This window comes from Bombus vancouverensis, chromosome 12 (genome assembly GCF_051014615.1).
Source record: "Bombus vancouverensis nearcticus chromosome 12, iyBomVanc1_principal, whole genome shotgun sequence".
Lineage (NCBI taxonomy): Eukaryota > Metazoa > Arthropoda > Insecta > Hymenoptera > Apidae > Bombus > Bombus vancouverensis.
In genome coordinates this window covers 3,295,726-3,320,374 of record NC_134922.1, presented here as the reverse complement: position 1 = coordinate 3,320,374, position 24,649 = coordinate 3,295,726, and the positions used below count along the sequence as shown (strand labels likewise).

Genomic DNA, 24,649 nt, shown 5'->3' with positions numbered 1-24,649 from the left:
CTTTTTGACTACTATCCATTAAAACTGCTAGTACAAGGAATATTAAAAAGTTAACAAGTAAATATAGCAATTGTTTATTACAGATCAAAAACTTTTGCAAAAGTTCAATCCACTGATATTAGAATCTAATTTCGTATCAAGACAACGAATATTACTTGCGGAAATTCGAAGTGATAATGTAAGTTAAAAGAGATATATGTAAATATTTATAAATAGGTGAAATTACTTTTCTTCGTACCATTAATTTCAAATTAAATTACAACCGTAGATAGCTCTTTATACGTATAATTGGTCAAAAGAGAAATCTGAAAAATTAATAAAGCAAACTACAAATTTGGGCACGTGGCTATCATCAAGATCAAACTTTTTTACAAACGTAATAATGCAAAAATTAGGTATATTCCACCATCGACCAAGTTTCTCGAGGGAACATGCAAATTCACAATATTTGCAAATTATGGACATGGAAAGTCTTACAAAGTTTTCTGCTGTGCCACACAACGATGGGAAAGAGTGGATAAGATTGAATAACAGAACGCAAAATATAAAACATAATCAATTTTCATGGAATGAAGTAATTGGTCAAACAATGCGTGATGTAAAACCTAATAATTACTTTCATAGCAATATAGATCCGACGATAAAAGCAGTTTGTGATTTACAAGACTTGCGATTACGCGAAAAAAAGGTGAAAGGTAAATGAAGAAATGAAATTAAATTTTATTCTATTTATTACATATGACTAATTTTTCTACTATTTAAATATTAATATATTACAATATTAATATTACGATATAATAAATGTTATACGGTAAAACAGTACGATTAAATTTTGGAACTAAATACTTATACAATTATTTTACAATTTTCAGAAGATTTGAACAAGCTATATGCAATGTGGCAAAATCGAAATGCTGCTCCGAATATCCCAATCTCAATCATCGCTTTAAATACTTTTAAACAATATTCTCGTTTAATACATTTTTGCCACACACCGTTATTATTTTTACCTTCATGGCGCTTACAGTCTGCGGCTACAAGAGATCACTCACTTTCGGCACAATCGTCTTTAAATGCAGGCATCAACGTATGTCAACAACTATCTCAACAAATGCAAAAAGGTCAAGATGAACAAACAAACCTTATAAAATGGCATAAAGAATTGTGCAGTTTGATGTTGTCAGAATACAAGCAATATCTTCACTCATTAGGCTTTAGTTCAGTGCAAATAGAATCACCTGATAATAGGTAAAGCTCTGCTAAAATTTAAATAACTTAATGTTCAGTAAAGAAATCAAATTTTTCAAAAACAGGATAATGTCAGACTATGTGCCTTCAAAAATTTTAATATTTATATTATGTCAATGCTAATAGGAGTATAATTTAGAAACACTAGCTTAACTCTATAAATTTTCAATACGTCCCCTTCACTTCTGTGAAAATTATCTCACGGAATAATATTTATATAATTAACTAATATTACTTTCAGTTTTGAAGAACCAATTCAGCAACAATCTTATTATCTCAAGAAGTCAATGCTTGGAGGAGTATTACTATTTGAAATTCACTTATCACAGCCATTTTTCATTGTTAAATTACATATTATTGAATGCAGTCGACTTCAAACAAAAGCCAGTAGCGCTTTAGTGAATCAAGTAAGTTACCTGACTTTTTTATTTTCTCGTGTACTGTTTTTTGATATTAAACTAAATATGTTATAAAGTGTATTACAAACTTCAATTATAATTCCATGTGTATCTATAATTTAATTTCATAGAAAAATAAGATCTTCATTTTTTCTTATTTTTTTGATATGCTATAATTATATACTTTTCATTTGTTTTTTTTAATTAAAGAATATAACAAAATTTTAATTTGTTACAGTTTATGCTAAGTTTCGTGGATGCATGTGATAAAATTAAAATTAGTATGCATCTACATTCATTTACATATGATTTTCATTTACGTTCCATCCATTCGTACATAGCTGGGACTGGGCCCTTGTTAGTACAGCAAGGTTATCACTTGATTCATTTTCTTGATGATTTTAACAAATATTATAGCAAAGCACCAAATTACGCGAGAAATCTTATATACAGTGGTAAGTGAAATAAAATAAAATATTTCTAGTTTTCTTTTAAAATATGTTGTATGGGATTTATTATCGCGAAAAGCACAAATAAACAAATAAGTAGTTACAATAAACGTATTTTTATATTTTAGATGTAGTGACTATTCGCAATTTAGCGATATCAGGTCGGACCTTATATTCTTACTTATTATCTCATGAGAAGACTTATAATATGCGTGTATTTATAATGAAAAGTGATCTTCAACATTCTGAAGAAAGTGAATATGTTCTAGTAAGCTTAAAAAGTACTCCTTTAATTAGTTACTGCGACGCACAAGATACTAAATACACCGATGATTTCGATGTTGTTCTGATTGTATCACATTTAGGACAGCCTCCACAAGTAGAAAAAACCGAAATTACTTTAAAATACTATTTAATGTTAACAAGCAAACGAGAATTATATCCAAAAAGAGAAGTAGAAAACAATAAACTTGGGAAGTTTCGTACGGTGTACAGTGTCGAAAAATCTCCAAGTACTTATACCGAGGCTGATATGGATACTATAAACGAATCTTCTTCGGATCTTCAAGAATGTAAACAAGATTCAAATGATAAAAAGGGTGATACTAAATTATACAGTGCTACTCTTGGTACCAATTGTAATAATACGGGAGCACCAACACCTCCACCAGTACCTAATTCTCCGTTAACTCAAAATGTAAATCCTCCAAGTGTTTCGGTGAATTCTTCATCGCCACACTTAATTCAAATACGACAAGAATCGATTAATTATTTAGGTTATTATTCCTCGCACGAGCAACTCATGCAACAAACAATAATGTCTCAAGCAAATGCGGCTCGCATGCATATAATGAATATGATAAAACGCGGAGCATTACAATGTAGAACGCATCTTTTATGGAATAAATTATTAGAAAGTAAATCTGTAATGAATTATAACGAATTCTCCGAACTTTGTTCTTTGGCTCACGTTGAACCTTTATTAAACTTGGATCCAAGATTGAGGCCATTTATTAATCAACCAATTTCTTGGTATCAAACTTTATCAAAGGTTTTGCAAAATAAATATCAAGAACATCATAAACAATTCAATACACCAGATGGAAATATTACTCATCTACTGATATTACATCCAAGTTTCTTTCAAGTTTTCATGATGTTAACTATAGATTTACATGCTTCACGAGGGGTTCGTATCATTTTTTATGTTTTTATTGTTTATGTACTTTATATACACATGCAACATGTAATTAAACTTATTATAATTTTTCATTTATTTTCAGGATTTGTATGCAGTTTATTGTAAATCAGAAGAAATGATTAATGCTCCATGTTGTGTAGAAGACACATATAATTTAATAGAAGGTTTTGTAAATGCTTGCTGTTTTAATTTGTGGATGGGTCTCTACAGTCAATAGTAAATGACATTCCAAAGAAAAAATTTTCCAAATACTTGTACTTATTATTTATACGTCGTATAACTAACATACATGTGACACTAATTTTATTGTTTAAAAGAATTATGTATATTTTCTTTGTTTATCTTATACTATATTTCATTGCTGTAATTTGTACAAAAAATATATTTTTCTAATTTCCAAAAATTTAAGTTTATAATCTATTGTTTGTTTGTTCGAAAAATAATTTTCAGTTTAATATCTATATTATTTCATCAATTTTATATTATTAACAACACCACCATTTACTATCAATCGCGAGTATTATATTATCACAGACGAAGTATAAAATCCGCATATCTATAAATACATACATATGTACATAAACAGTCGCACTCTAGGAATGACCAACGTTTCGTTTGCATTTCTATATGAATAAATACAATGCATAAATTTAAACTAGTCTTATCGAAGCAAGTAAACCAGAAAAATTATGATTTTATTTTTTCATTGAAATCGCATTTTTCCTAGAATCCTGAAGGACTAGATAAATTTCGCGATTAGATTTAAATTCAATGTTAAAATCTATAGTAAATGATATATAATAAGCCGTGATAAAAATTCAATAATACATAGTAATGGATAAATCGCAATTTTGTCAGAAAATTTCAAATCTAATATAGATTTTCAAAGTCAAAACTTGTTTGTGATACTTCTGTACTTGTAAGACTTGTGATACTTGTGAGACTTGTTTGTGTTTCTTCTGCATTTTTTCCTTATTCTACAATATCTTAGCTTTAACTTTAAACAAGATTCATTGTTATATCTTATTTTTATCAAAAGTTCTGCGATTTTTACACAAAGATGAGCATTCTATCTCATTGGGTTTCGGGAAGACTGCGATCGCACATGACGCGGCACTATGGTGTAGTCACATAGCGTCGTGTGACTGAAGTGCATTTTAGTAGTAGATGTATTCTCCCAGAGGACGAGTCAAGAATGAGGCGCAGAGAGAGGACTGTGGAAGCTCTCCCTAACGTGCTGAGGTAGACCACCATTTAACCGGCCAGGATTCGGCAATAATTGAAGGAAGATGTCTATGAAGATTTCCTCCACGTAAAAAAAGGGTGCCTAAAATTATTATAGTAATGTTTCGAACATTTATGAACTCTATTTGAACCGCGTCGGATTTCTTTTGAGCCATGTTTCTGATCCAATTGTAATAACAGTAAGTCCGTCACATCGACTATAATCAATCACTGTTATCACTCTTTGATAACATCTACATAAAAAAGGCAATAAATATTCCACAAAATATACAAAATGTCTAATACATTTTTGTGCATTTGTTCTATCTCTTATATGCTATGCTAAGCGTTTCTCGCTGAGCTTTATTACGGCTATGATAGACTCTAGATTACAGTTTTTTTTTTATTTAATTCTTTACATTCACAATTTGTCCAGTTTGACATTTGGTAGAATTTTTTAGCTGTTTGATTATCATGTGGGTGGCTACCCCCAGCAGGATACCATCTTCGTGTTTGCTAGGTTGTGTCCTTTGTGAGGTCTGCTGGGTGTTTCCTTTTCAGTCTTCTATCCATGTTTGAGGTGTTGATCGTTTCCACAGCTAGCCGGTTTGGATGTGTTCCTATTCTTTCTTTATATTTTCCTGAGTATCTGCTAATTTTCTCTTTGACCGTTGGTATTCCCAGGTCCTTCCGTATATCCTCGTTTCTAAGGTACCATGAGGCGTTTACTATTGTTCTAAGAATTTTAGCTTGTACTGTCTCTATTTTGTTTATATGGCTCATTGCTGCTGTCCCCTATAGTGGTATTCCGTACGTCCAGATTGGTTTTATGATCGTTTTGTATATTTTTAATTTATTTTCTATGCTTAATTTGGATTTTCGACTTGTTAGCTAATGCATTTGTCTCCTTGTTGTCTGTATTTCGTCTGTAATTGATTTAATATGCTGTTTCCATGTGAGTTGTGTTTCTAGGTGGAGTCCTAGGTATTTGACTTGCCTTGTTTGCGATATGTGCGTGCCGTTCAGTAGGATGTTTGGTGGTGTATGTTTTCACAGTATGAATGTAATATGGTTGCATTTATCGGGGTTTGCTTTTATTTATTTATCTTGCAGCCACTTTTCTATTTTTGTGATATGTTGTTGTAGTAATTTGTCTGCTGTTTCTGTATTAGTGTGCCTGACTAGTACAGCCGTGTCGTCCGCGAATGTCTGTATTTTGCTATTGGTATGTCGGCTGTGTATAATGTGTAATATTGGACCTGAGACGCTTCCTTGCGGTACCCCCCTTTCTTTGCGCGCGCGGGGAGGGGAAAATGCTATTGCGCATACCCAGAGACCCGCGTCTCTGGATTATGTAGGACTCGGCAGGTGACATCGCCATACCCACTAAAAACTCCTCATTCTCCCTCTGCTACGGTACTCGAGGCACCAACCCGGTACGGTCATTCGACATTACTTCGGGTTGGCATCTACACAACGTACCCAAACTTTTATCTTCTCTCCTCGACTCTGATCCTTCTCCTCCTTCCTTCCCTTCTTCTCCTGGCCTCTATCTCCCTTTCCTTAAAAAGCCGGCATTTCATCGCCTTAGTGCAGAAATCATAAAATCTATTCCACAACCGCTCCTCCGCGGCCATCTTCTCAGCGACCCGGTTCTCCAATTTAAAATCTTCACCGATCTCGACCTCTAACTCCGTTCTCTCCTCCGTCCATCTAGGGCACCAAAAGAGCACATGCTCGGCGTCATCCAGCACCGCACCACAATCCCAACAACTGGTGTGCGACTCTTTGCCGACGGTAACAGTTAAAGATACCGTGTCCCGTAAGGATCTGCATCGTGTGGCAGTTGATCTTCCTCTTTCTTTTGTAGAAGATCAGCGGATCTTCTACCAGTCTCCTAGTCCAATTGTAGGGGTTGTAGAACGCCCACTCCAATCTCCACCTGTCCTCTGCCTCCGTCTCCAAATCCTTCATTTCTTCTTGCCCAACATGTGCCATTTCTTCAGAGTTCTCGTTGATACTCCATACTGCTTCCACCGCAACCATGCCTTGATGCAAATCGGCATGCTGCCGGTAAGCACACACAAAGCCCCATGTGACACCGTACGGTAGGTGGTAGACGTACGGATCAACGCCGCCCTTTACGCCCTTCTCATAATCGTCCTATTTGTTTCTCTTCTCAAGTAGTTTGAGCGTGCAGGGCTCGGCTTTAAGGCCGACCGCGCCATTCCTCGAGTATAGAACTCATACTGGCTTCGCTAAATAGGTGTTCGTTAATTACCATCCACTTTCAAGCGTCCGCCGCCAGGGGACGACACGCATAGGTGGTCGGCGCGCGACTTGGAAAAACCCTGCCCTCGGCAGCTTACTTAGCCGGCGCGGCGCAATACGAGCATCTCGCCGCGCTGTTACCAGCGAGGGCCACGAGGAGGCGGAGCTGCCAGCGTATAGCTCGGTCCCAGTAGGTTGGCTTTCCAGCCGATTATTCCCTGCACCGTCACAGTATTCATTTGCATGAATACCGCCTGCACCGACGATCGCAGGGTTTCCTCCCCAGTTCTTTCTTGTCGTTTTTCCTTTCCTTGTATTATTTCTGTGTTTATTATTTTCTATTCTTTTGTACTAATTCTCCTATCTTGAATCCAATGCCGTTGTTGTTCCAATTTTTCTTCTTGTGGGACTTCTTCTTCCGCTATTAGATTTAGTCTACTCCGTGATTGTTGTTGTTGTTGTCATTGTTGGTGTTACCATCGTCGTCATCACTGGACCCTATATTGCCCAGCGTTGCGGGATCTTCTTCTTCTTCCTCCTCTCCGCCTCTGTGCTGTTCGGGTAGTCGTCGTGCCAGTCTTGGACTTCTTCTTGGAGGCCGGTGTATCAGTTCGCCATGTTGTGTAATTCTCCTCTCTGGAGGTCGTCCCTGCGACTGCGTGCCCCCTCTCTCTCGTTGGATTGTCCTTCTCTTCTGCTTCTTTGCCTGCAGAACACTCCTTCTGAACAGGCGGAAGTGTGGATATATATCCTTGGATACGAATTCCCACTTTTCCTCCGGCCAGTGCAAGTCCAGTTCTCCTATTGCGTTCCGCAGTCTCTGCCTATCTTCGTTGAAGATTGAACAATCCTCTAAGATGTGATGAGGGGTTTCTATCTCTCCGCAGTCGCACGTGTCTATCTCGCTCAGTCGGAATGTCCTGAGTTTGCTGTTGAAACCCCGTGACCACTGATGAACTGTGTCATGTAGAGGTCTGGTCTTACCCAGCGGTCCTCAAGCCTATCCTTGACACTGTCAAAGTACTTGCACCTTGTTCTGCCCTTCAGTGTGGTCTACCATCGTTCTTGTCATTTTTCAATGGCTTTCCTGACGATGGCTCTCTGTGATTGGTTGCTTCGTCCAGTCCTCTTTTCATCTTGTGGGCTCTCGCCCTGATCTCAATTAGCAGGTCGATGGGTATTACACCTGCAATGACCTGTAGTGCCTCCGTTGACGTTGTCCTATAGACCTTCGTCACTTGGAGGAGTGTCATTCTCTGTGATCTTATCAGCATGCCTACCATTTTCCCATTCAACAGGTCGCTCCAGCCGGCTGCGGCGTAAGTTGTTATCGATTCGAACAATCCTTTGTACAGGATACTCATGGCCGCGTGTCCGAGTCCCCATTTCGTCTTGGCCACTCTTGCAAGGCTGTTGAATAGTCTCTGGCACTTTTGCGTTGTTTCGTACACATGCCGATTGATTTTCAGGCCTCTTTCAAGGTGCACTCCCAGGTATTTGATCACTTGTCCTATTTTAATACTCTTGCTGTTGATCGTGATGATTGGTGGTCTCTCCGCGTCCAATTTACCCCTGACCAGCAGCATTTCCGTCTTTTCCGCCGATAGCGATAGTTTCTTCCTGGTGCACCACGTGGAAACGCGTGTAGCTACATCTTGTCCTCTCTTTTGTAGCTCAATCCTTGCGTTTCCAGCGACTAGGATCACTATGTCATCCGCGTACGCGATAGGTTCACATTCTATCGCGCTTGTCGTTAGTTCAGCCAGCAGGTCATCGAATACTAGGTTGCAGAAACTTGGACCGATCCCTGCGGGCATCCTTTCGTGACGGGTTTGATGACTGTTTCGTTTTTCCCGGTGATTTGCACGGTTCTATCCGAGAAGTAGCTCCTCGTCAGTCGATACAAGTTGTTGGGGCAGCCTCTTCTCTTCAGCTCGTGCATTACGTTCGGCCACCAGACGTTGTCGAAAACTCCTGATATGCAAATGCTATAGCAAGGACGTACTTCTTGTCACTCATTTGCTCGACTGTTTCTCTGAATTTGATGATTGCGTCCACCGTCGATCTTCCGGGGCGAAAGCCGTATTGACGATCCGAGGACATCTCGTGCATGTGAAAAATGGTCGCCATCCTTGTAACCATCATCCTTTAGCAATTTGCCCACCATAGATAGTAGGCAAATCGGTCTGTAGGACTTCGGACTACTTCTGTCCCGATCTGGTCCTTTCGGGATGGTAATGACGTTCCCCACTTTCCATATTCTTAGGAAGACCCCCCAAGTGAGGCAGCCATTCATGAGCCTGAGGAGTTCTTGGTGGATCCCCCCCCCCAGGCACGTTGTATTATCTCCGCTTCGATCAAGTCGGGGCCAGGACATTTGCCCCTCTTCAGTCGTTTCACAGTGCCGCCGAGTTCTTCGAACCGGAACTCTGGGGTGTCTTCTTCGCTTGGAGGGGTTGTCATGCTCCTCCTGATCTCTGTCTGCTCCGGCGTGTCCATTTCTTCTTGGTCGCCGGATAAGAGGGCGGACAGCATTGCCGCCGCGGTCGTTCGCCAGTTGGAGGTATCTCCTTGTGGCGTCCGCAGGGTCGATACTGCCTCTTCTCCCCTAAGTTTACCCGTGACTGTCTCGTGATCAACCTCGTGTACTCTTTTCTAATTTCCTTGTACCGCAGCTTCTCTTCTTCCCTCGTTGCGGGGTCCTTAGCCCCCTGATACCTTCTTCTTGCTCGGTAGGTGTTCCTCTTTGCTCGGGTGAGCTCGGGCGTCCACCATGGTACCGATCTGTAATGCCATTTCTTCTTAGGAATGACCGCGTCGCAGGCTCTTATAAGGACCGCCTGCATTTGTTCGGCCATTCGTTCTACGTCTTCAGCTTGCTGGAGGGTGGTCCCTCGGAGTGTCTCTCTCTCCTCTATGATAACTCTTTGGAATACCTCCCAATCGTGTATCGTATCGTTTCTCCTGAAGCTGCTGTTCGGTACTTCTTATCCCGAAAACCCGGTGCGTCTCCAGGACTCTGTAGTCGCTGGAGGTTCCGTCCTCTTGAACTCTCCATTCTCGCACGAGCGGTGTTGCCTCTGGATTCGCTAGGGTTATATCTATATTTGACCGCCCTCGAGTTGTTTCAAAAGTGTAGGCCTGTCCTGTGTTTCTCTTCCCAAGTATTGTCAGTCTTTGTTAACGGGTGCTTTTCTCGGCGTTAACTTATCGCCACACAGTACCCGGGCACTCCTAGGGCCATAGGGGTTGGGATACGCCCAACCAGCGCGCAAGGCACCTTGTGCCTTGCTACCTTGATTAGTTAAGCCTGCAGGGGCCTTCGCTCGTTACAGGTCGAACGGGGCGATTCTAAGCCCTGCCGTCTCACCAGGACGGTTCCGGAGCAGGTGGGACGCTGCTCACTCGCCGAAGGCCATTCGGGGCGAGCCATTACCCCTTAAATCGGCCCTCTTGCCAGTATCTTGGCCATCAACCACTGCCACCAATAGTTCAAACCCACAATTGGCCGAGCAGATGGGTCGCTACTCCCTCCGGGCTTACACTCGACCGCCCGTGGTACCATCCTATGTCATTGGTGGGACTACCGTGTGGATGTACCGCCACGTCACTGCCGGCCGGCGACCTGCTAACCGTACTCGACAGATCCAGATAGGACTCACGTAAGCGGGGGCTTCAAGGTACAAAGTACCCGGGAACTTATCCCGACGGTCCTATCCTTGGCATCAGGATCGTGGGTGCGCTACTACCCAAGGCCACGTAGAGAGAGCATAGACGAGCCTCTTGCCTACATTCCCGGCGACCTTCCTTGCGATGTACATAGAGGACTCACGTAAGCGGGACGCTTGTCCCGACGGTCCTCCCTGGCTGCGGAAACGTGGGTTTGCCAGCCCCCATAGACTTACATAAGCAAGTCCTCCCTGCGGAGTGTTTCTCTTCCCAAGTAGTCTGAGCATGCAAGGGCTCGGCTTGAGGCCGACCGCGCCATTCCTCGAGTATAAAACTCATACTGGCTTCGCTAAACAGGTGTTCGTTAAATTACCATCTACCTTCAGGCGCCCAATGCCCGGGGAACGGCGCGCATGGGTGGTCAGCACGCGACTTGGAAAAACCCTGCCCTCTTCTTTCGGGTCATTGGACAAGTTGAACCTGCCCTTTCGGGCGGCAGCTTACTTAGCCGGCGCGGCGCAATGCGAGCATCTCGCCGCGCCGTTACCAGCGGGGGCCACGAGGAGGCGGAGCTGCCAGCGTATAGCTCGGTCCCAGTAGGTTGGCTTTCCAGCCGATTATTCCCTGCACCGTCACAGTATTCATTTGCATGAATACCGCCTGCACCGACGATCGCAGGGTTTCCTCCCCAGTTCTTTCTTGTCGTTTTTCCTTTCCTTGTATTATTTCTGTGTTTATTATTTTCTATTCTTTTGTACTAATTCTCCTATCTTGAATCCAATGCCGTTGTTGTTCCAATTTTTCTTCTTGTGGGACTTCTTCTTCCGCTATTAGATTTAGTCTACTCCGTGATTGTTGTTGTTGTTGTCATTGTTGGTGTTACCATCGTCGTCATCACTGGACCCTATATTGCCCAGCGTTGCGGGATCTTCTTCTTCTTCCTCCTCTCCGCCTCTGTGCTGTTCGGGTAGTCGTCGTGCCAGTCTTGGACTTCTTCTTGGAGGCCGGTGTATCAGTTCGCCATGTTGTGTAATTCTCCTCTCTGGAGGTCGTCCCTGCGACTGCGTGCCCCCTCTCTCTCGTTGGATTGTCCTTCTCTTCTGCTCCTTTGCCTGCAGAACACTCCTTCTGAACAGGCGGAAGTGTGGATATATATCCTTGGACACGAATTCCCACTTTTCCTCCGGCCAGTGCAAGTCCAGTTCTCCTATTGCGTTCCGCAGTCTCTGCCTATCTTCGTTGAAGATTGGACAATCTTCCAAGATATGATGAGGGGTTTCTATCTCTCCGCAGTCGCACGTGTCTACCTCGCTCAGTCGGAATATCTTGGGCTTACTATTAAAGTCCCCGTGACTGTTTCTCTTCCCAGGGAGGAGGCTCATATCGGTGCACCATATAGAACCACAGACTCCCAGACGCCATAATACCGCTGGGCTCTTCTTCTAGCTCTTATAGTTTCGCTCCTTAATGTAGCGAGCTCATCGCTCCACCAATAGTTGTCGCTCCTCTTCGGGTATCTCCTTTTCAAGTCCACGGCACACGTATGCTCCAGACTCTGGTAATTTTCTTTTCCTGCCGTGTTGTTAAGTAGTTCAATGAAGGGATCTATTATTTGAGCTTCAATGTAAATTGGCGGTGGTTTGGCGATGTGGATTATTGGTTTTCCGGCCTGGTCTGTTTCTTTCTCTTCTGGCAGTGCGCTGAAGGAGTCTCAGAGTGTAATTTCTTGTAGTCATTATTGTCTTTCTGCTTCTATAGCTTTCTTAACGTTTGTGTTTGGTGTTATTTTTCGTTTTTTGTTGTAACTTGCCACTTTCCAGCTTTCATCTTGGTGGGTTAGTTTGTTATTCGGTATTGGTTCCATCTCAATTTCGTTTGTAACTGAGCACTCCTGTTCTTCGTTTAGTGACTGGCTTGGTTTTGATATGTTTGTCGCTTTGTTTATGTAGTATGTTCATCTTTACTAATTATTTTTATCGGTGGGATGTGTTGTTGCATTTTAGACTTAATAATAGTCTTCTTAGTAGAAGACACGGATTTCCACCATTTGGCTATGGGTGTTGTTGTTCGCAACTTGTTTTTCCCCACTTGCCACACTTTCTCTGAAGTACTGTTTTACACGTCCGTTTAGTTCGGCTGCTCGGGCAGATCTCTTAGATTACAGTGTTAAGGGATTTTCCCAAAGTTCCAAAGGCAAGGCTCCTGTGTCCTTTCATCTCCAACATATATATATGTAGTATCGTGAGTGAGAGGCCTGGGAGTTGGCGGGTGAACCGCGTGGAATGTCGCGAGAGCCGAGGCGTTTGTTTTCGATCGCGTAGTTTTGGAAAGAGGAGGCCTACGTGATCTTGGCCACGAGCGGTTGCCAAGGGACGGGAAAAAAGGAATCAACAAACAGAGTTTGCGAGTGGCGTTGCCGAGAGAGTGTTGATTGCATTTTGTGAAAGTCGAGTCGTTATCTAATTAATCTAATTATTTAGTTGTGCTGTTTTCTGTACGTTTGGTGTGAATAGTTCAGGTTGAACAACAATCGTCTTTTTCTGTCCGATTAACATCTGTATCATCCATTCCTTGTAAATATATTATATCACGATATTACATATATATATTCATTCAAAAATATGAAGTTAACTTTAGAATCTCTCACACTGTTTGATCTGCAAAAAAATAATTTACTTCATATGATGTCTGTCTTCAAACCAAAGAACTTTTGTTAAAATATTTTTTTGATAACTTTAATTCCTTGTGAAATATTCTACTATTTTCAGTTAAACAAAATACCTTGTATACATATAATTGCAAGTGGAAAAACAAAAGCAACATTTCATAAATGACTTATATTACTAAACTTGTATAAATATATATATAAAATTCATAATACACACCAAACAATTCGATCTTTGTTTCTGCAGTTCCCAATTTATTGGCAGCTCTGCATACATATTCTCCATATTATTTTTTTCCAATTGTGATCACTCTAATTGTTGTATCAATATATTGATCTGTAGTTGTAAAAGTTGAACATCGCCTTTTAACCAAACAATAGCTAGTGGAGGATAAGCTTCTACATGGCATTCTAAATCCATGTCATGTAGTAAAGCTTGACCAAGTCGTGGTCTTGGTGTTGTGATTACAGGTGCAAATTCAACTTCAACACTAATATTACGTCTAGCTTCATGTCCTACTCCATTTTCAGCTATACAATAATATGTCCCACTATCTTCCTTATGAATTATAGGAATTTTCAATATATTGCCACTGTAATATTTTGATTTGTTATTTAAAAAGGTCGTTAAATGTCCATAGAACAAAAAATAACTACCTACTGATAAATTAATCCACCAGTTGGTAATATGGCATTATTTTCCCTACACCATGAGATTCTAGGTGCAGGAAAGCCACCAGCATAACAGTCAAGTTGCACAGGCTGTCCTTCAGTAACAACTATAGCTCTGGTTGAATTGTCACTTACAATGGATGGTTTACGAACTTGCAGTTCAACATTTGCAGATACATAATTATTCAAAGAAATCAAAATTTTATATTGATAAAATCCAGCATCAGTTTCTTGAATATCTTTTATCTGAAGTATATATTATATTACTATTTGAATTACACGTTAAACAATAAAAGTACGATATGTATTGCACATAATATTATATTACCTGTAATCTAAAGGTAGATAAGGTATCATCATATTTGAGTGTAAATCTAGTATCTCTTATAATTAAAGTACTACCATGTGAAAGTGGTAATTGATCATTAAGAGCATTTTTATTAATTTTTGTCCATATAACTGGAAAATCAGATCCATTTAGCACTGAGCAATGGGAACTCTACAGTTTCACCAGTATCTTTAATTTGCTCTTGTGAAATGTAAGATATTGTTGGCATACGCTGACTCTTAACTGAAAAATATGATAATACTGTTTCTATTTAAAGATGTTAGTTTAATTATATACAAACACATTGCAATATTCTAGATTCTAAATAATAATATTCCATGTGCATACAGAAATATAACATGGAATTCACTCTGTAATCTTGTGTAAATATCGCATTAAATAAATTGCATGCAAGGATATTCTATAAACATTAAATTTCGCACAAGGATTGATGGAAATCTGTTTCATTCAACAGATAAAGACAAACTTATCAAATTTATATTAGAAACTAGTATGTACAGAATAGTATGTGCACATGAATCTCTTTGTTCTTTACCTGCATATAAAGAGGCGAATGTTAAAAATGTATAAAAAATCTTCATTATGACACACTCTTGTTGTTACAATGTTCCAACAACGCGAAAATAATAATAACAATCTTCACCTCTTTCTTATTAATATTATTTCCATTTGTTAACCAATGTTAATAACATTGACAACATTAAATATCGTCGGTTGTCAAATAGCGCAAGAGTATAACAATGAAAAGGAAGTACTATATTAACACGTGTTTGTTGATCGAAAATAAATATGGCTAATGACGTCTTTAATCAAGCGAAATACTGTTCCTAAAATATTTAAAACGTATGATATACATTAAAGGCTCTAAAATCATATCTTTATAACAGTTGTTTAAATATTTTATTTTTTTTATCATACAATTTTCTATCGTTAATAATAATAGCCTTAATTAAGTTAATAGTTGTATATATAATATATTTTGCGTTCATTCAAAAATTTGTAACGCATTTATATTGTGCATACACTTCTTGTCAAAAAGATAACCCAGGTGTGCTATCTTTAATTTCTCAATGACGCGTGTAAAGTTTTTCGTCTGTAACGTATAATATTAAAACATTATGAGCTTAGAATGTGCGGTTCGTTGAAAATAATTAAAAATATTATGAGGTTTAGTGTGTAACAAAAAAAATTGTTTTATTTTAAGAACGAAATGATAACATATATACAATATGAAAATTAATAATCAACATAAATTGTAATTAACAATAATTACTTGTCAAACATATATACTTATTTAATAATGGGTACATCCCCCTTTATTTTCTATTACTTCTATTATATGATTTGGTATCGATTTATACAGTTTCTGGATATAATTTTGACTTAACCTATCCCATTCTTATACGTTTTGATACTGCTTTTCATTCGTGTATACATCGTGAACAAGCTCTGTCCAGCAATTTTCGATAATATTAAGGTCCCAGGAGCTTCGGGCCACGACAAAATAGATATATTATTTTCATTACAATATGATTGGACCAATCTTGATGTGTGTACAGATGCATTATCTTGTTGAAGGATGTAATCAGTTCCAGAAATGCGTTCTGCATGATTGTTTATTTGTTCTTTGATTAAACTTATGTATCGGACACTATTCATTCTCCCATTGATGAACTAGGTATTTATCTTGCCGAAATAACCGATGCCGACCCAAACCATCACGCTGCCTCCTCCCATTTGTCGTCGAATTGCTGACATATCATGAAAATAATATTAGAACCCATCAGAACCATCCAAGTTGAATCCTTTTTCGTCTGAAAATAGTACCCTTCTCCATTTCTTTTTCCAATGCATTCTTTCTTTTGCAAAGCGTAAACGATCTACTTTGTGTTTCGTTGTTAACGAAGGTTTCTTTTTCAGTTTTAGCCTCTTGATATTTTTGCAGGATAGTAGAACTCGACGAACACTTGAAACACTGGCACTAATACTACATTTCTCCATTATTTGTTTCGTTGTTAACTGCGAGTTGGATGCTACGATCGGATAATGATGACGGCCGACCAGTATTTTTCTTTTTGCCATAATCTTCAACATTTTTTAAGAAATTGTGTATTACTCTACGACTTCTTCTTATTACTTTCGATATGTTTACTGCTGATAACCGTTGCTGTTTTAGTTCAAGAATTTGTTTTTTTTTTAGACTCTTTCAATTTTTTTCCGCGTCCCATACTTACAAATTTATATAATATTGTACTGTAATTTTTACTCGTTGATAGATCATGAGTAATGACTACTGAGTAATTTCAGTGCAGTTTTTCTTTGTTGTATACAAACATCTACGATATTGTGACTTATTTCCAGCAAACCGCATATTCTGAGCTCATAATAACATATATGTTACACATATTATATCAAAACAAAACACAAAAATTTCAACTTCGAAAAATTCCTGGAATACATCATTTTCAAGGATTGGCGAAATTGTACCACCTCCTATACTAATATTTAATTTTCTCAGAGAAGATCACGTCGTTTCCAAGAATTTAAAAAAGTTTCGAATACCTCTCATGATATTTTATTCTCTTAATACTTATCAATACTTACCAATTTTCTCGAAATCTTTTGTCTCTTTTTATAACTTATTCTTTAAACCTATGAAAATTGAAAAAGATTTGAGGATCGTGGATATTGAAAAGATTTTATATGGTTAGACGTCCATTTGCAATATTAGATTGTTTTATTTAATTCAATTCATAAGCAATAATAGTACAATTTTACAATGAGTTCTTAATTTTGTGTATAATAATCTAATAACTTAAAACTACTCTAGTATGGCGTTGCGTTTCCGCTGCACATTTTCTAAACGTCTGATTTTAGCCAATTTCGTACTTTTGGTTGAATTTCTGCAATGCTCTCCGGCGATCACCCTACTTATCTCCAGTATATGTTGTAACACTGTATCTGTTCATATGTACGTGTTAGTTCTAGGTTCTATGACGTAATACCGTATCATAACCTATATTTCGATTGTTTTTGTAACTAGTGCTCTTCAAAGCAATAATATAGACTAATATTTTCAAATAATGACTGTCAAAAATGAAAAAAATGAAAAACAATCAGATTCTGAGAAACGTAGTAATATTGAAGAAATAGAATATTCTGATCTTTATCCAGGCAGAAAAAATCAAAGTGGCGAAAACCAATCCCGTACTTGGTTTGATGTAATTACTTTTAATGAAAAAAGGAAAAATTACGAGAAGATAAACTGTGAAATTAATGTTTATAACTGTGTAAAAAAGAGTAAGATTCTTCTATCTATTTCTAAACATTTTTTTAATAAGTTTGTTCTACTTTGGTTATTATTGTACTACATGGTTATTATATTTTTCAAATCTCAACTGTGCTCAACAGAAATATTATTTTGACATTAAAAATAAACAAAAATTCATATTACAAAGAAAAACAAAATTTGCTACATATTTTTCTTAAATTAAAAACTGTAATTATGAGAAAATTTCTCTGAAGCAAAATTGGAAAACTCATATTTAATATTATAATTTTGCTTGTATACAAATATTAATATATATATGTTTATATCACTTATATTATACAGTATATGCTATATATTAATCAAAGAATTATGTAAGTAATAAATTATATATATTTTAGGTCCTCTAGTGAAACTAATGTTAGCAGCATTAAAAAGTTCAGGATGGTAAGTAATATTTAGATTTTATATACTTTCTTATTCTGTTATATTCTAGGAAGTAAATAAGTGATAGATAATTTCAGTGAAGTTGATCTTGGTCGTCATATTTCATGTGAAATATGTGATAATACAGTTACTGGTGGTTATGATCCTGACACAAATCAGGTAAATGTTATTAAAAATCTTTGTATGTATCAATATGTAAGTAATATAAAATATTTCATATTTTTTAGATTATAATTTGCCAAAACACTGCTAGGAGCAGAAATCGAGTTCAAAGCACTTTAAGTCATGAGATGATACATATGTTTGATTATTGCCGTAACAAACTTGATCTAAACAATATAGATCATTTAGCTTGTACGGAAATAAGAGCAGCTAATCAATGTCATTGTAGTTTTTTTGGTGCATGGTATCGAGGAACTGCTTCACCTTTTCATATTAAAAAGGCACATCAGGTAAGTATTGTACATATATTGTACATATTGTACAAAATATTCCCCTTCATGCAAATAAAATATATTAATCCCATTTTACATTATAGAATATATTATAATCATATTATACAATTGTTATTATAGTTATATTTTTGCTTTAGGACTGTGTTATGGACAAGGCTGTTAGGTCACTAATTGCTATAAAAAATATACCAAAGGAGGAAGCAATGGACGCTGTGATGCGAGTTTTTACCAAGTGTTATAATGATTTAGAACCCGTTGGAAGACGACTTCGACGAAATTCAATGGATATGGAGAAAGCATACTATGAGGGGCCATATTATGGATATTCAGAATAAAATATATTTTTTATAAAAGTGCTCTCAGGTTATGCACCTCAAAATAGTACACTTACTAAGAAATAATATGATTTTGTTATATCATTTTAATACTCGCCTATGAAAATAGTTGTTATCATTCTTATTATTCTCATTATGATAGTGTATTTAATTGTATATTTATTCTGTATATACATCTAACCTTTTAATGATAATTTCGAAGATCTCTATATGAAGCAAGAAAAGTATGATTTTTGTTGATAATTTTATGCAAGAAGTTTTCGAAAACAAAAACATCTTTGAATCGAGGCTTTAGCGTAAAAATTTATTTATTTGATCAATTTAACCATTATTTTATCGAAAAACGTAGCATAGAGCCTATATATTCACGCCATAATAGGCGTGAAGTATAGCTTGGCGATACCTAAGATTCATATCGTTTGTCGAATCGTGTATGCAGAAATCCTTGAGGTTGGGGGGACTCGGGTGTGCGTCGATGGACTGTAGTTTCCAGGAGGTAGGAGAAGATGGTGTAAATTTCTGATGTAACAGTCGTCTGGAGCGATTCTACTTTTAGCCTACCTACGTATCTACCTACCTACGACGGGCGTGATGATATGAGTGTCCTCAGTTATTTTGGATGGCTTTTCCACAGTTCAGGTTTCCGCAACTGACTCTTACGATCGATGTAATGCATCTTCAATATTGGGCTATTAGTAATAATTAAAACTAAGGTACAGAATTGCTTCCACAGCGTGCGGATCTCCTCACTCCCGTCACCCAAGAGTTATGCGGTGGACCTCTTTGCAACTCAAATTTACGAGCACTAAATTTATAATTTCTATTTCTCTCTACTTCGTCGCCTGAATAGAATCTTCAACTATTAACAAGAACTTATATTAAAATCCTTATATTCAATAATAAAGAATCCAAAACTGATATGATTATTACAAATCTTATATGCTATAAGATATATTAACAATGGTAACGCTAACGCTAAGAATTGATAACGCAATGAAAATAGCGACACATACGAGGTTTCACAATGAAAGAATGAGTTAGGCCTAGTAATACAGGTCGTTTTATACCCTGCTCATCGCTGTACGTCAGATGCTGGTCTACATGAAGATGCAGCTCCTCCTTGATGGATGTTGATATTAAGATTGACAATGGGGCTCGCGTTCGCATACCTGGATCTCGGATGTCATATACGAAGAAGCGAGAGATAAAAAATTGCTTATGTCGGTAAAACAGCAAGGCGTCGGTAGGCCGACATCACAACGTACTCTGCCGGTAATTATGTACTGCTATCTATCCGTATATACTCTAAATTACTGTTACTTTTGTATCCAATAGATGGCAATACATGATTTGTCCATAGACAAGCAACACGATAGTGCGAGATAAAAATAGACATATACGGTGTATGAAACAATAAGCGCAATAATGTGAGACAAGGATAGACGTATATCGCGTGTGGTACAAAGAGCGAAATATTGTGTAATAAAAGTGGATACATATGTATGCATATATATCCTACATATATGCTCGTGTTAGACAAGGGCATTAGTACCGATCAATCAGGAACAAGTGTACACGATCGCGAAGTGGTATTTGCTTCCTACTTTACGGAGAAGAATTTCATTTTATAAAACAGAAATTACATTGCAAAAAATAAATACGTCACATCATTGAAATTCAATATCGAAGATACTACGAAAAATAATAAAAATTCCTTTTTCCTAATAAATTTTTATAATATTTGCGTGTTCAATATTTAGGATATATGATGATAGATGATTTTCATTGAAAATATAAAATGTTTCTGGAGTATCGATAAAATATTAATAGAATAAGGAATTTGATAGGCAAGAATGAGCTGCACAGAAGGTTGGATTTTTGTTGCTCCCATTCAACAGGCAGTAATTACAGACATCATAAACGCTTGCCAAGCCCAGAGTTTAGAATGAGCGCTTGAAGAAAAGTTTCCGCGCTAATTTTTCCCTCAAATTAGAGAACTTTAATTGCTTCTAAAAGATATTTGACGATTTTCCTAGATCTTGAATATTCTATTCGACGTTCCTGTTTCTCTATCTCGGTGTTAATTTTTAGGAATTCTAGTAAATAAAATCTTTCTTCTCCTTATGTATATTTATATTATGTATATTCTTCTTATGTAGCTTCTTATGTATATTTATTTATTTAATTTTAGTTGTATCTTTTGGTAAATGTAGGATCCTTGTTAACTGAAGAAACATAATACATATTTATATCACTCGAAAATATTTCCAGCTATAAATGTGGAACATTATTATAAATTAATATCCGCTTACGAAGACTTACAAAAAGAGCAAAATTGTATTTTCTGAAAATTTATTTCGCTTTTGTACTGATAATTTTGTCTTTTAATCTCAAAATAGATTGATTTCATGGAGAAGTAGATGGATTACCATAGCAGATGGAAACGAATGCGTTTCTGTAGGAATAAAAATAATTACAGCAAACACTGGTTGATGTATGAGCGACTGCAGTAGATTTAATAAGATAACAATCTTTCAATTTTTTTTTAACACATTTTATTTCGAGTCAACTATTTTTATTAGTTGAACATAATATATTTCAATTATGTTCGTTCTTAATTTTCGCTATACTATTCTATATTCTATATTCTATATTGAATTACTAGATTCAAAATATTCTTTGTAAAATTTTAATCAACGTGGGAACTCTACGAAATGATAGTACAATAATCAATGTTAATTTTCTATTGCGAGGTAATTTTTGCAATAATAAATTATTATACAAAAGTAAAAGATCAGAAAATATAAAGTCTCTTTATTTTTCGTTTCCATTCATTAAACAGGACTCGCGAGACTATTCAAGTTAATTGGGCTGTCGAGATCACCGGGTATAACGGAGAAAGCATTCAATTAGTCAGTAGAACACGTGTTAAATATGAGCCGAGAAACACGAAGAAATAACTTATAGATGTTCGTTAAAAGAATATATTACGTCGTCAGCTGTAAACTTGTAGATTATGCTTTGTAATTTAATATTTCCACGCAAGGTGAATTTTTCTTTTTTGACTTTTTATATCGATCGTAATTTTGAATAATTATCTGCTACGTTGCATTAAAAAGGATTTAGTATCTCCTCTCGTAATAGCTTTTATTTTATTTAAACGAATATATGAAATTTCCCTACGAGGACAAAGGATTATCATTTGATTTCCATTTAACACTTTGATTTGAAATTGATAATTGTTACAAGTAGTCTATTATCAGGAAATAGAGTAGAATGTTAAAGAAATAAGAAATAAAGTGGAATTTAAGAGATATAGATGCATAGATCTTGAAACACATATAGCGTTAGAAAGAAAGAGAGAGAGAGAGAGAGATGTTGTCCATAAATTTATTCTTAAATTATCTTAAGTTTCACGAAACTGCTATCTCTGAGAATACCCACTCCTCCGGATTTTGCCATTTTACTCTAATTGCCATACATAGCTCATCTGTTGTTTTATACTTTTTCTCTAAAACGATTATTACTATATATTGTTACCTTTGTTTTATTTTGACCGGAATTCATGTGGAATTTTCTGCTTTGAAGCGTTCGATATAGCCCTTTAAAACGAAAGATAGCATCGGCTGAGGTAAAAAGAAAAAGAAGAAGAAGAAGAAGAAGAAGAAGAAGTACAAGAAGAAGAAGAAGAAGAAGAAGAAGAAGAAGAAGAAGAAGAAGAAGAGAGAAAATGTACGACACGGACCATGTGGGACATGATAAATCGTTCGGGTATCTCTTTTCTCCGATTGTCCGTGTAACATCGCCATCGTAGAGGCACGAAGTGCTACCATATTACTTCGTTTCGCTCGACCTGCTACTTTTTTGCCGCGTTTAAAAGAAATACGCCTTTACTTCCCATAACCTGGCGATCATTTTCAATCCTCTGCGAATTGTCACGTGTCAGGGCGCGGGCTGAAAATTGCATTTTCAATAATTCATCGAAACATACGTGTGTTACTCCAATCTGTGAAGGAACCGAATAAATTATTTCGTGAAAAGACAAAGTGAAAATCAAATGGAAAACTTGTGAATGTAGTTTGTTTTAATAGCTGAAAAGATCAAGTTTTATGGAAAAGATCAAGTTCTGTGAATATAAAATATTGATATATATTGATCTAGATGAAAAGTCCGAAGCTTTTAAACAGAAACACGAATGTTACGTATGAAGTCGTGACTATCGTGAGATTTTCTTCACGCACCTATGCGGCACAGAAGCGACACACACTTCGTGTACATCGCAAATTTCACTCAACATTGATAAATCCACGAAATCTTAAATCAAGCGATTAAAGTTTTCACGTGAAAATGATCTGTTATTAACGTCCTTGCGCTAACTTTTTCTGCAATCTGCTCACGAGAGTCATCTATTTCAGTTCATTCGTCATTTACCACCAGCAACTTGAGCGTCGCGTCGTTGCTTCACGTGTACAGTACAAATACGAACGGCCATTTCTTGCCGACTGACTTTTTCTGATAAATGTGCTCGACGAATGCTAAAGAACATGTCTCTCCTTCATTCCTTGACTTCTACGCTCCATCGTCCTGATAGTAGAAAATTCCTGCCTATCGCGAAGCCCTGCAATGCTTTGGCGACATCCAACCGAGTTTCTGAAACTCGGTGCACGTGCTCTGTCAACCTGATAATACAAAATAACAAGGGGAAGGAATACGCTTTTCTTGACTCGAGAAATGTTCCACATTTCACTATTACGAAATGAATAGTTACTCATTGAAAAGTTGCTCTGTGTCACGTACGTTTTTACTGTTACTAATAATCGGCAGTTATAAATTATTAACTTAATATTAGTATAGTTGCATTTTAACTAATCTTTATTTTCTGTTGTCTTTACTTTAATATAACAAGTACTCCATGTACTTTAACAATTTCAGTATACAGAACTGGCAAGTGTAAGTTTTCAAATATACGAACATATATTAAAAATGGACAGATATATGTTCTTATATTTATTAATATCCATAATACCAAGAATTGTGTTACGAAGAAGATAAGGAACGAGTACTGGGAGGAAAAGGAAGGATCCTTTTTCTACTAAAAATTCATATGTCCCGCGTGTATCAGAAAAATATAGACACGGATGTGATCTTTGAAAGCCAGAGAGACAAGGGTGTGATAACGCACGAGTTTGATTTATGAATATGAGTTATAAAACTCTGAGTAGATATGGCTGCTACTTTATTCTATGTCGGGAAGATCGCCGCGATATAGATATTCGATCGAATGTTTTTTGAAATCTTACGAGACTTAAAACTTTAGTCGAGTTATTTAAAATAAGGTATTTGTTGCCAAACGATCGTAAAAATCTACCAGTTCTGTGATATTTTCGTATTTTTATGTGAAAACTATGAAGTAAAAGTTGTAATTTTAATGGCGAACGCGAGAGGATAGTACGAAAGGCGAAGAATCGAAGTTAAGGAATCTTGGAGCTTTCATGAAATCCTTTGAGTAAATCCTTTGCCATCGTAGAAAATTTCTCGCGTTTCACCTAAATATGAAGGTCTCTGGCAATGTTATGAAGAAGCCACGTCTTTTGTGATTTAACACCGGCGAAAACGGATCATCGAAGACGTTGCAAAGCCTTTTAGGCCGGATGCTGTCAAATTACAGAGGGTCGACCTGAATTCACCGTGTCAAACGTTTTTTTACCGAGAAACTATGTAAAATAAAAGACTGGCACACATATAGCGTTCACTTTTAAGTGCTACGTCCTGCACGTGACACTCGGTAGGAAGTTGAAAGGCAAAGCGGCAAACTTAGGTGTCGAAGTTCATCGATGACCTGGTTTAGAGTGTTTTTAATGAAACTGTCCAGCCGATTGAAAGTCATTCTGATTTATAGCGAACTAACGAGAAAGGTGTCAGCTTGTCACGCACTTAGCCAATGATTTCTTTTGGTAAATGATCGTTTCGTGTATGTACGTATGCGTATATAGCGAGC

General features: G+C 37.0%; 2 protein-coding genes, 1 long non-coding RNA gene and 1 pseudogene across 7 annotated transcripts in view; 2 read left to right on the top strand and 2 right to left on the bottom strand.

Moving 5' to 3' along the window:
- The window catches only part of LOC117165031 (KICSTOR complex protein SZT2), a 34,477-nt gene extending 30,773 nt beyond the window's left edge, over positions 1 to 3,704 (top strand). For 3 of the 4 annotated variants that reach the window (XM_076623440.1, XM_033348496.2, XM_076623441.1), the window contains 7 exons: positions 84 to 178; positions 269 to 695; positions 873 to 1,248; positions 1,490 to 1,655; positions 1,885 to 2,101; positions 2,224 to 3,284; positions 3,379 to 3,704. In XM_076623440.1, coding sequence (XP_076479555.1) covers positions 84 to 178; positions 269 to 695; positions 873 to 1,248; positions 1,490 to 1,655; positions 1,885 to 2,101; positions 2,224 to 3,284; positions 3,379 to 3,513 — 2,477 coding nt within the window. In that variant the 3' untranslated portion in view covers positions 3,514 to 3,704. Of the gene's footprint in view, positions 1 to 83; positions 179 to 268; positions 696 to 872; positions 1,249 to 1,489; positions 1,656 to 1,884; positions 2,102 to 2,223; positions 3,285 to 3,378 lie in introns of those variants that run through there. The other variant, XM_076623442.1, reaches the window with a different exon arrangement.
- Positions 3,705 to 11,838: 8,134 nt separating this feature from the next.
- LOC117165001 (lachesin-like) lies at positions 11,839 to 14,923 on the bottom strand (annotated as a pseudogene). The gene is made up of 5 exons (XR_013059810.1): positions 14,682 to 14,923; positions 14,126 to 14,368; positions 13,787 to 14,043; positions 13,346 to 13,718; positions 11,839 to 12,170 (listed from the first exon to the last, which is right to left on the bottom strand). The product of XR_013059810.1 is annotated as a lachesin-like (transcript).
- Positions 14,924 to 17,090: 2,167 nt separating this feature from the next.
- LOC117165004 (mitochondrial inner membrane protease ATP23 homolog) lies at positions 17,091 to 18,757 on the top strand. The gene is made up of 5 exons (XM_033348455.2): positions 17,091 to 17,446; positions 17,816 to 17,861; positions 17,939 to 18,020; positions 18,089 to 18,313; positions 18,454 to 18,757. The coding sequence occupies exons 1-5, from the start codon at positions 17,230 to 17,232 to the stop codon at positions 18,649 to 18,651; spliced, it is 768 nt and encodes a 255-aa protein (XP_033204346.2). The 5' UTR covers positions 17,091 to 17,229; the 3' UTR covers positions 18,652 to 18,757.
- A 105-nt stretch (positions 18,758 to 18,862) lies between these two features.
- LOC143303442 (uncharacterized) lies at positions 18,863 to 19,972 on the bottom strand. The gene is made up of 2 exons (XR_013059722.1): positions 19,665 to 19,972; positions 18,863 to 19,510 (listed from the first exon to the last, which is right to left on the bottom strand). It is a non-coding gene; the product is annotated as an uncharacterized LOC143303442 (long non-coding RNA).
- Positions 19,973 to 24,649: the final 4,677 nt, after the last annotated feature.

Coding starts and splice junctions, on each gene's coding strand:
- LOC117165004 (XM_033348455.2), top strand. CDS start 17,230: ATGACTGTCAAAAATGAAAAAAATGAAAAACAATCAGATTCTGAGAAA. Junction 18,021..18,088: donor ATGATCCTGACACAAATCAG/GTAAATGTTATT, acceptor CATATTTTTTAG/ATTATAATTTGCCAAAACAC. Junction 18,314..18,453: donor ATATTAAAAAGGCACATCAG/GTAAGTATTGTA, acceptor TTTTTGCTTTAG/GACTGTGTTATGGACAAGGC.